This window comes from Struthio camelus, chromosome 1 (genome assembly GCF_040807025.1).
Source record: "Struthio camelus isolate bStrCam1 chromosome 1, bStrCam1.hap1, whole genome shotgun sequence".
Classification (NCBI taxonomy): domain Eukaryota; kingdom Metazoa; phylum Chordata; class Aves; order Struthioniformes; family Struthionidae; genus Struthio; species Struthio camelus.
The window spans coordinates 80,231,564-80,241,194 of NC_090942.1; the positions used below are offsets into that span (position 1 = coordinate 80,231,564).

General features: G+C 53.8%; 1 protein-coding gene and 1 long non-coding RNA gene across 4 annotated transcripts in view; one reads left to right on the top strand and one right to left on the bottom strand.

The window, feature by feature from the left end:
• WNT7B (Wnt family member 7B) overlaps nt 1-5,456 on the bottom strand; it is a 92,032-nt gene extending 86,576 nt beyond the window's left edge. The window contains exon 1 of one of the 3 annotated variants that reach the window (XM_009678730.2): nt 4,875-5,456. In XM_009678730.2, coding sequence (XP_009677025.1) covers nt 4,875-4,957 — 83 coding nt within the window. In that variant the 5' untranslated portion in view covers nt 4,958-5,456. Of the gene's footprint in view, nt 1-1,613; nt 1,635-4,617; nt 4,662-4,874 lie in introns of those variants that run through there. The other 2 variants (XM_068952203.1, XM_009678731.2) reach the window with 2 other exon arrangements.
• Nucleotides 1-7,551, top strand: part of LOC104146623 (uncharacterized) — a 101,416-nt gene extending 93,865 nt beyond the window's left edge. Inside the window, exons 19-20 of the long non-coding RNA XR_011142514.1 lie at nt 6,127-6,159; nt 6,384-7,551. This is a non-coding gene — a long non-coding RNA (uncharacterized lncRNA). The remainder of the gene's footprint in view (nt 1-6,126; nt 6,160-6,383) is intronic.
• The last annotated feature ends 2,080 nt before the right edge of the window (nt 7,552-9,631 follow it).

Here is a 9,631-nt window from a genome sequence, read left to right on the forward strand (position 1 = left end):
CATATCTCTGTCACCATCACTCTACTGTGGGGTAGCTTTGATGCATGCGAAGAGCCTGTGTCAGACAGATGAGCCAAGCTCACGACGACTTTGACAGCCCAATGTGCAAGTCTTCTTCATCCTTTTTGTTCCCCCTGAGAAAAAGCCTTAATTTTAGGTTATCCTGGAAATAGTCCATATGCTTATGAGTTTCACCTGTTCTGTCTCTAAGCCAACACATCTCTGGGGGACACTAGAGTTGAAGTCCTATTCCAAATCCTCTTATAAATGCTTATTATTATAGTTTCACGTAGAAACAGTAGAGATCCCAACAGAGTTCTCCTTGTGCCCTGGACACTGCACAAATAGGGCTGAAGAGAGAGACAGCTTGCCCTAAAGAGCACACAGCTTCAGCTGATGAGCTGAACAAGGTGTGAGAGCAAGGAAACGAGGTGAAGCAGCTTGGCGGGAGTTACACTGCAGTCCAGTGACAGAGCCAGGGCCAAGGCCAGTCCCAAAACCAGCCAATTTTGTCACAGAGGTGGAGATAGCCCTGATCTAACAGGGATGGGAAGAGTGGGCCAGATGGTGTAGCCATGACTACTGTTGCGTCCGTCACACGGATTGGTGTTAAAGGGGATGCTGTAAAGAGCCCACCGTCCTCTTGAGGGGGCTGCACTTAGGAGCATGCTGTCCCTTCTCTGTTTGTGCGGCTCCCTCCCTTCTGCCCTGCACAGATCGAAAGACAAGGTTCAGGGACTGCCTCCAGCAGCCCTAATCTTTAGGGATTAAGCAAGAGTATTTTCCTGAAGGCACATGAAAAACACATATTCCTTCTAACCCACTTCCCACGAGTGTGGAGAAGCCCCTCTTGTAAGGTGGATTTAGTACAGACATGAGAGCATCAACAGAACAAATCCAAAACAGAGATGCATTTTTCTCCCTCTGCATTTTTGTAACCAGCTGGTACAGACAGTCTGCTCCTTAATTCACATTATTTACTATATTTTTGTGCTAGAATATGTAGTTGCTTTGAAGAGTTGTGCTGCTATTGCTATGTACACACAGGCTCTCTCTTCTACGGGTTATTCCCAATCACTTTTTAGCAAATAAATGAATTAACTCTGTCTATATACCAGTGGATAATCCCCCAAATAAGCTTCTTAAGAACGGAATCTCATGTTGCTAGTGAATGCATCCAACCCTACGGAAGATGAACAGTGAAAGGCGTACACAAATGGAAAGTTAGAGTAGCACCATCTTCTTTAGAAGAAGCTAAATATATATCTATATATGTGTATAGACACATGCACACTCGAACATGCACTGCAAGAAATGGTGCCAAACTGTATTATGTATAATCCTGTTTTTTAGACCTTTATACTAATTACATCGATATTATTAAATGTCAGTTTTATACTTCAAATATGTAATTGGATTACCAAAATATGTCCAGAGCATTAAAACGCATCAATCATCCTACAACCAGCTATTTTATCTGTAGTCAGTTTTCTTTTTCAAAAAGTCATAGACTAATTGCTTCTAGTTGTAAAAATGTTTACAGTGGCTCAGAGGGCCAAAGGTTAGTAGGCAAGCGCACCGAAAAAGATGACTTTTCCAGATAGCGTACTTACAGTATAGAAACCGATTTTGTAAAGGAGTGTGTTTCTTGAAATTAATTCTGGGGGGGTTGTCTATTATAATTTCACTTTCTACCCGGCTGTCGCACGCAAAACACTGAGGCCCCGGTGCTTTTTTCATTCCGACGAAGGGATTTTTGTTTTCCAGCTTTTTCAGCAGAATAAACGAGCCGTTCCCCGCCGCTCACACGCACCGGCGCAGGCGGCGCACGGAAACCCCGCGCTCCGTTTGCGCGTCCACTGCAAATTCCCCGGTTTGGTTTAGCTTTTTTATCACTAAAGTACCAGCAGCTCCGAAGATGAGGAGTTGTTCGCAGAGCCAAAAGACGATCGAGATCTCGGGCAAGATTAGCGTAGCCATTGACGGTCCCTGAGAGTTGACTAAACAGCAGCTTGGGAAGCATCCTCCCCTCCAGAGAGCGAGGGCTAGCAGAAACAGACACCAGAAGATAATACTCGAACCGGCTCTACTATGCTTTAATCTTCAAAAGCTACCATTAGTAAGCCAGAGAAGTATATTTACCCACAAGATAAACACCACAAGTTCGCTAGGCTACTATCCATTAAGCACTGAAATAACTTCTCTCTTTTAACTTTGAAACGCGAGGAAGGCGCAGCAGCGCGGCGTGCCCAGCTCTCGCTGCCTGACGGCTCCGCGTTTGGCGGAGGGCGAGGGCTGAGCCGCAGCGAGCCCCGGCCCCGAGGCCCGCGGAGGGGCGCGGAGGAGGGAGGGAGGGCGGCGGCGGCGGGTGCCCCCGCCGGGCCCGGGCTGGCGGCTGCCTCCCTCGGGGAGGTGCCCGGCTCCGGGCCGCCGCGCTGCTGGTTTCGGGCTCCGCTTTGTGCCGCTTCACGCCCTGATCCCTTTGCTTTCTGCTCTGCTGGGCTGCCATGGCCCTGCCGGCTCCGGCTCCGGCTCCGGCTCCGGCTCCAGCTCCGGCTCCGGCTCCGGCTCCGGCCCCGCCAGCCCGGCTCGCAGCGACCTGCCCGCGGCGGGATGCGCTGGCCCTGGCACAGGGAAAGGCGCTCTTTACCCGCGACAAAGTCGCGTTGTCGCCGACCGGCGCTCCAAAGCTCTCCGAGCAGTTAGCTCTAAATAAAGCAGGCATTGCTTCCCTTGTATTTCCCCCCTCAGCAGTCGCCTTAGTATTATTATTATACTTCTATAGCTTTTGCTTTCGGACCTTATAATTATGTCACACAGCAAGGGAAACCGCTAGCATCCCAGCATCTGGTGTGCGGTTTAAAACTTTTGTTTCAAGATTCGAACTATTTATAGAAGGAAAACTTTGTAGGATAGTAATTTCCTACGGTTTTGAGAAAAATATGGCTGCGTTTATATTAAAAGGGTATATTTATTTATTTATTACAACTCTTTCCCCCTACTTAAAAAAGAAGATAGCATTGCAACTTTTTTGCAGACAAGTGGTCACCTACCAGCAGACGTATCCCGCCTATGAATAGAAACAGACGGCTCTGGCTATTTGGTTTAATCAATAGCATCCCACTAAATTAAACTTAACATGGTTCCATAAATCGAGCGCCTTTAAAAATCAGTAGCCCAGGCATGTGCATTTCATTAAGAATTAAGAATGTAGAAATAGGCGTTTAAGTTTCTTTTTATGGGTGTGTTTATGCCTACTCTTCTTGCCTAGCGGTAGGCTATATTTTTCCGTAGCCCGCAAAAAAAATACACATACGCACACACACAGAGGAGCACGCGTGCTTGTTTATGTGCGTGTGCATGTGCTCACATGCATGCATACGGAGAGAAAAGGTACGTATATGTATATATATATATATTTATATACAGCCACATCCAGCTCAAGGGTAGGAGCTTAAATTTTGCACCCTCCGAGGGGGGAAAAAAAAAGTGTGCGCTCGCCATGAGGGTGGAAAAGAAGAGAAATCCGTGCGGACCCCAAAGACGAGGTGAAGGCGAGGCCAATGGTAGTGAAGCCGGTTTTTCCCATCACAGTCCTCTGATGCAGCAGAGCTGAGCCCCTCTGGCCAGGCAGACCCCGAAGCGCCCATCGGACCCTCCCGCTGCCCTTCCCAGCCCTGCTCCCGGGCCCTGCGTGGAGGGACACGCCAGTTCCCACGGCCACGGAGCACGGGGCAGGGAGGGGGGGAAGGATGCTCGAGGGAGGGAGCCGGGAGTAGGCTTTAACCCAGCTCCGCAAGCCCGGGAACTGCTGCCCCAGCGCCCTCCTGTCCCCACGGCTGCCCCAAAACGTGCTCACGCCTTGCCTGGACTGCGAGAAGCGCTTGACAGCTCCCGCGCAGCCCCTCCGCGCAGCGCCGCGGGGCAGCCGGGCTCGGCGGCGCCCGGCGGGGACGGGCACGGGCACGGGGACCTGCCGGGGGAGCCCGCGGCAGCGCCACGGCGGACACCCTCTCCACAGCCCGCGCGGCATCGCAGACGCTACTTGTGCACCGCAACGTTAGATACAGATATAGATATTAAAAAAAGAGCCCGAAACTCCTTGCAGTCCCACCCACCGACTCTCATTTCCCCCACCCCTACCTCCACCCCCTTCCTCACAAGGAAAAGCTCCTGGAGCCAGCTCTAACTGCCGGAGTGTCGAGCCCTTCCTGAGCAAAGCACCCGGCTCGCAAGCGTCTCCGCCGCCGCCGCCGCCGCTGCCGCCGCCGCCGCCGCCCGGCCCGGCCCGGCCCGGCCCGCCCGCGGCTCCGGGGCTGCGAGCCGGCGCTGCCGCCGCCCGGCAGCTGGGCGCGGAAACGCGCTTTGCCCCAGCGAGCGGCAAAGCCGCCGCGGTGTCCGGCTGGGCGAGGAGGAGGAGGAGCCGGGGCCGCGGTCCCCCCGGGGAGCCGCCGGCCGCCCCTCGCCCCGCTGCCCGCCGCCGCCGCCCCGCTGCGGGCGCGCCGGGCCCCGCGGGCGGGCGGCTCCGCGCCCCGGCTCCAGCCCCGGCCCCGGCCCCGCCGACGCCGCCCGCCCGCCCGCCCGCCCGCCCGCCCGCGGGGCAGCCCCGGCAGTTACCTGGCGGTGCCCCCGTCCCCTGGCAGGGTCCGACCAGCGCCTCCGCCGCCGCCGCCGCCGCCATCCATCCATTCATCCATCCATCCATCCATCCATCCATCCTCACCACCGCGCATCGCACGGAGCTGCCGCCCGTGCTGGCTGGTCCCGGCTCCCTCTGCTTTGCTTTGCCAGTTTGCCCCTAGGTAGCTAGCGGGGTCATTTCAAACAGTATTTGAGAACCAAAAAAAAAAAAAAAAAAAAACTGGATCACTTACAGGTAACTCCCACTGGTAAGGATGAGGAAAATCTGAGGGTAATACACTGAGAGTAACACACTGCGAGATGAAAAAAGGATCATGGCTGAATCCCGTTTACACTCGTGGAGTTCGCTTCCTTGGTTATTCCTTTCTGGCCCCCCCTGGTCGTAATTCCCCACCCTTTTTGGTGTCAGCTGTGGCTTGAATCTGAGTTGGAATCCAGTCCCTTGGGCTTGGGGGGGCTTTGTCTGTTTGTTTGTTTGTTTGTTTGTATTGTTGGGTCTAGGATTCCCCTGGTGCTAATGCTGCTCCCTGTGCAGAGTATGTGCTGCTGCTGCTGCTCTCGCTGCTGCTGCTGCCTCTGGGCTCCTGCCTGTCATGTCTCAGTGGTTGGAAGTTGTTACAGTGGGTTCTCGTGTTGGAATGAGGATGGTTTAAGGGATTTGGATGGCAGAAAGTGCCTCGCTCTCTCTCTCTCTCTCTCCCTCTCTCTGTAACTCTCCTGAGACTCGGGGCTGCCATTGGGCAGTCAGTCACTGCAATCCGCCTACTTTTTTTCGCTCTCTCTCTCGCTCGCTCTCGCTCTCTCGCTTTTTTTTTTTTTTTTTTAAAGGGGAGGATGACAATGGAAAGACACTGATCTAGCCCGGGCTGCAATGAAGCCGTGCTCCCTGGCCGAGCCCTCTCTGTACGTCCCGCTCTGCGAGCAATCCTCGCCCGCTTCATGGTGCATTTTTAAAGTGCTGCCCCTGCGCTCGGCGGGCTGCTCGCCGCGGGCGTGTGGGCTGGCACCCTTCGGCTCGCCTTGGGAGACATCCTAAAGGGAGCTGGCAGCTCCCAGCCCCAGTCTCGGTTAATGGCTTTATTATGGGAGGCTGCCCCAGTTCCCCTGAAGGGCTCCGCGCTCGGCCGGGGCTTTGGCTGCGGTTGCGCCTGGTGTTGAAAAATTAAGCTCTGGTTTCAGGGGGGTCCTTTCCAAGAAAGAAAGAAAAAAAAACAAAAAGACGTATATGTTGTCGTAGCCCGCCGGAGTGAGAAATAAAGACCTATGCACACGCGTAGCTTCCTGGCGGGGTTGGATGTCGCGAGAGAGAAGGGGTGGAAAAGGGCTGGTGTGAAGGAGCGGGGGTATCGGTGCGAGCGGGGGGCGCAGCGCCTCGCCGGCGGGAGCCTCTCCCGGGTCCCCGCACCGCGCTGCTCTCGGGGGCAGAGCCGCTTTCTCTTCTCTTTTCTCTTTTTCTCTCCCTCTTTTTATTTTCTTTTTCCCTAGAAGACGCAAAGCTGAAGAGACGTTTCCCTGAAGGTTAGTTCTCACTCCTGTCTGTGCCTTTCCTCCGCTCCGGGCGGTTGCCGCCCCGGGGCCGCGGTGAGGGGCCGGGCGGGAGGCGCTGGCCCGGGGCCGCTTCACCCAGTGGAGCCGCAAACGATGCCGCAGCGAAACCGGGTAGGAGAGATTCGCTCTTCCTCTTCGCCTCGTTGCGTATTTCAGTTTTTTTTGTTTGTTTCTTTGTTTGTTTTTTCCGGAAGAAAAGTTGGAGAGATGGGAGAGCTGTCGGAAAGCCGCGCACTTCGGCTGCCAGGGGTTAGGGTTTGACAACGACTCAACGACAGCGAAAGAGCAATGTGCGCGGTGGACAATTTAAGGCGAGTGCCACCAGCCAGCAGCGGTCTCCGAAGTCTTCTCGCTCCGTAGGGTTAGTAAATGTTCGTCTCAGGTTATTTGCCTAATGACCGAAGGAGTTTTCTCGGCCAAGCATCTTGGGAACACCTCCTCTGCTTAACCATTCCCATGGCACGGGCGCAGCTGTCTCTGCGCTGTAACGAAATATCCCTTCAGATGGAATTGAAATTATAGAATTCGTGTAAAAATGTTGTCTCCCCCTGACTGTACGATAAGAGTCTTTACTGGGTTTTGTTTCATTGAATGCCTTTCATCTGCAAGTCGAGGAGCGCACGCTTGTTCAGCGGACGTCATTTTGGAAAACGTTAATCTTGATTAACAAGGGATGGAGGTTTAAGGCTTGTTGTGATTATTTAGATCCTAGCAACGTCCTATTTCTTTATTCTTCTTTGCGATCCTATAATCGTCGTATTTCTTTATACTTCCTTCAGTGTGTACGTGTGTGTTTATGTAGCGATAGACAGATAGTTAGATATACTGTATATATATGTGTATATATATATGTGGGTGAGTATCTCCTCTAACGCCCGTTCTCCCTCTCAGATATGTAGAATGCGGTTGGGGCAGCTGTGTTGAACACGAACTAGAAGAACTGGTAACAATTTTTGGTGTTTCATTTCTGGCATTTGTTTGGCTTCAGATATATTTTAAAATGTGCATCCGCTTTTAAAGATGTGCCTGGCGGGGAAAAAAAAATGAATTCTCAAAATGAAAAGTAAATGCTGGAGCTGGAAAACCTCGAAATGAGGCTGGTAGAGTTTGACTTGGTCTAGCTGAAACGAACACGGTTTGCCATTCTCCATGGCTTCGGAACGAAGCTGATTTTACCCACAGCTTAACTATGTAGAGGGAGTAAAATTGCAGAAAATAAACCAATCGTGCCGTTTGCTCTGGGGAAATTAAATTTTACTCTAAAGACACGGGCCAGTGTTTACGTTGGAAATCAATAATAAGAATGTTAATAACGTTATTAAATTTCATACAGCTTCTTTCCATCTGTATGGCAGTGTGAGACAGCGAGAAATGCACTTGTTGTCGTGTTTTCATTTGAATGTACTCCCGTGAGGAAAACGGTGTGGCACTGTAGGCGCCTGTACGATCAGTAACACCTAATATGGCCATTTCAGCATCTGTCGTTTCTTCTTCCGCCAGCACATAAATCCTGGATAAAACAGGCAGAGCGGCAGTGAAATGGTTGCCGACACGGCGCGATAGACGGCAGGTGAAGCCGAAGAAAGTATTTCCCTTTTTCTTTTATCTGTCCATTCCCAGCTACGGCTTCTGTCTTGCCCCAGACCTGCGGGGTGGCCGGCAGAAGAGCACCTCGGCACGTCCAGGGCGCGACGCTCCGGGCCCCTGCCTGGTCGTCACCAGGTATATCGAGATATATCGTGGCTTCGCAGAGTGCGAAGTCTAGTGCAAGGGACAAGCAGGAGGGCGAGAAGAAGAGCCGCTTAGACGAGCGGGCGGCTGGCTGGCGAGAAACGTGAGGACGCGGGGGGCTGCGCAACGGGTTTGGCCGGGAGAGGGGAGAGGGGGGGTGGGCTGCAGCGCTGGCAGGGGCTGGGGAGAGGGTCCCCGGCCGGGGAGGCTGGAGGCAGCACGGGGCTGAGCTCAGCTCGCCCCGGGCCCCGCCGGCCCCGCTCGCCACGTGGGGCCGCCGTCGAGGAGAGCCCGCCCGTCCCCCCCCGGCCCGGCGCCGCTCCGGCCCGGCGGCTGCTCTGCCCCGATGGGTCGGACCGGATTGGGCCGGATCGGGTCGGGCCGGGCCCCCCGGTGACTTCGGGCAAGGCTGGGGGTCACCCGCCGGGGCCGGGAGCCCGGGCTCCTCGCGGCGGCGGCCCCGGCGGGGCGCAAGAGCAGCGGGATTTCGTTGGCGTTTGCGGCAAATGCGGCAAAAGTTAAGGCGCCTCCCCCCTCCCCCCCCCAAAAAGAGACCCAAGTGCCTTTCGTTGCTTCCTTGGGAAGTGCCAGCTCCCACCTCCGGCATCCCTCGAGCATCGCTCGAGCAGCACCTTGACCTGCCCTCAGCAGTCAGTCCTCTCCGCCGCCCCCCCAGCCCCAGCGTGGTCTAATTCCCCCCCTTCTTTCCCTCCTCCAGAAAAGAAGGAAAACGGTGTGTTTTGCCCCAGAGCCCTGCTCTGGGCACAGCCATCTTTCCAGTGGTCACATCAGTCAGCCTCAGAGCATCCGCTGTGATTTGCATCTGTGGTGCAGCTGTGATTTTTAACGTCTGAGATATTTATTAATCAAACTGGAGCTGTCTGCTCCGCAATCTTCGCAGGGAACATTTCTGTTTCAATCCTGCTGCTGGCCGAGGTCAGTATTTGATTTAATCTATTTTCGCGAGGAGATATTCGGAGCTAGCAAGGTCGCAGGCGCTTTACGTTTCAGTGCCTGGACGTAAATTGCTAGTCAAAGTCTGCTCCGTGGGGGCGTCTTTTCTGCTGCTGGACACCATCAGAAGGCAATAACGTTTAAAATACAACGCGGAGAGTACCGCAGCTGTCCCCCGTGTCCCCTCCTTTGGGTTAGACAGCATGGGGACAGACTCATCACCGAGGGAAATATTAGGAGATGCCTCCTGCCTCTCCGCCTCCTGCCTCTCTCTCTCTCTCTCTCCCTCTCTGGCAAGGCTCCCCCCTCAGGATACAAAATAGAAATGAGAATAATGGGAATTTGGTGCGAGGGAGGACTAGCTAATCGGGGGCTTACTCTCACCTCCTAATTGGAAATAGCAGCTTCTTTATGCTAAGCTGACACTGGGACCCTATCGTGTCACACCATGTCCCCGTTCAACAGCTGGGTGCACACTTGTGTACTGCTTTATTTTCTCTGCCCTCAGGCTCGTGTTCGCCACTGTCCAGCCAGAAAGTGGAGCTTTCGCCACGTTTTTATGAACATGTCCTCCGTAGCACGGAAAATAACTGCAAAATCTGAAGTCTTCGCTATTGCTGACACAATGGCTCTCTCCTTCAGCCTGCAAATTAAGGCTAATGCACTGGAAGACAAACTACATTTTATCTCACTTCATCTCTCCCCCGCTCTTTTCTATGCAAAGAGCGCACTAGAAAAGGTATCATTACACTCAAAG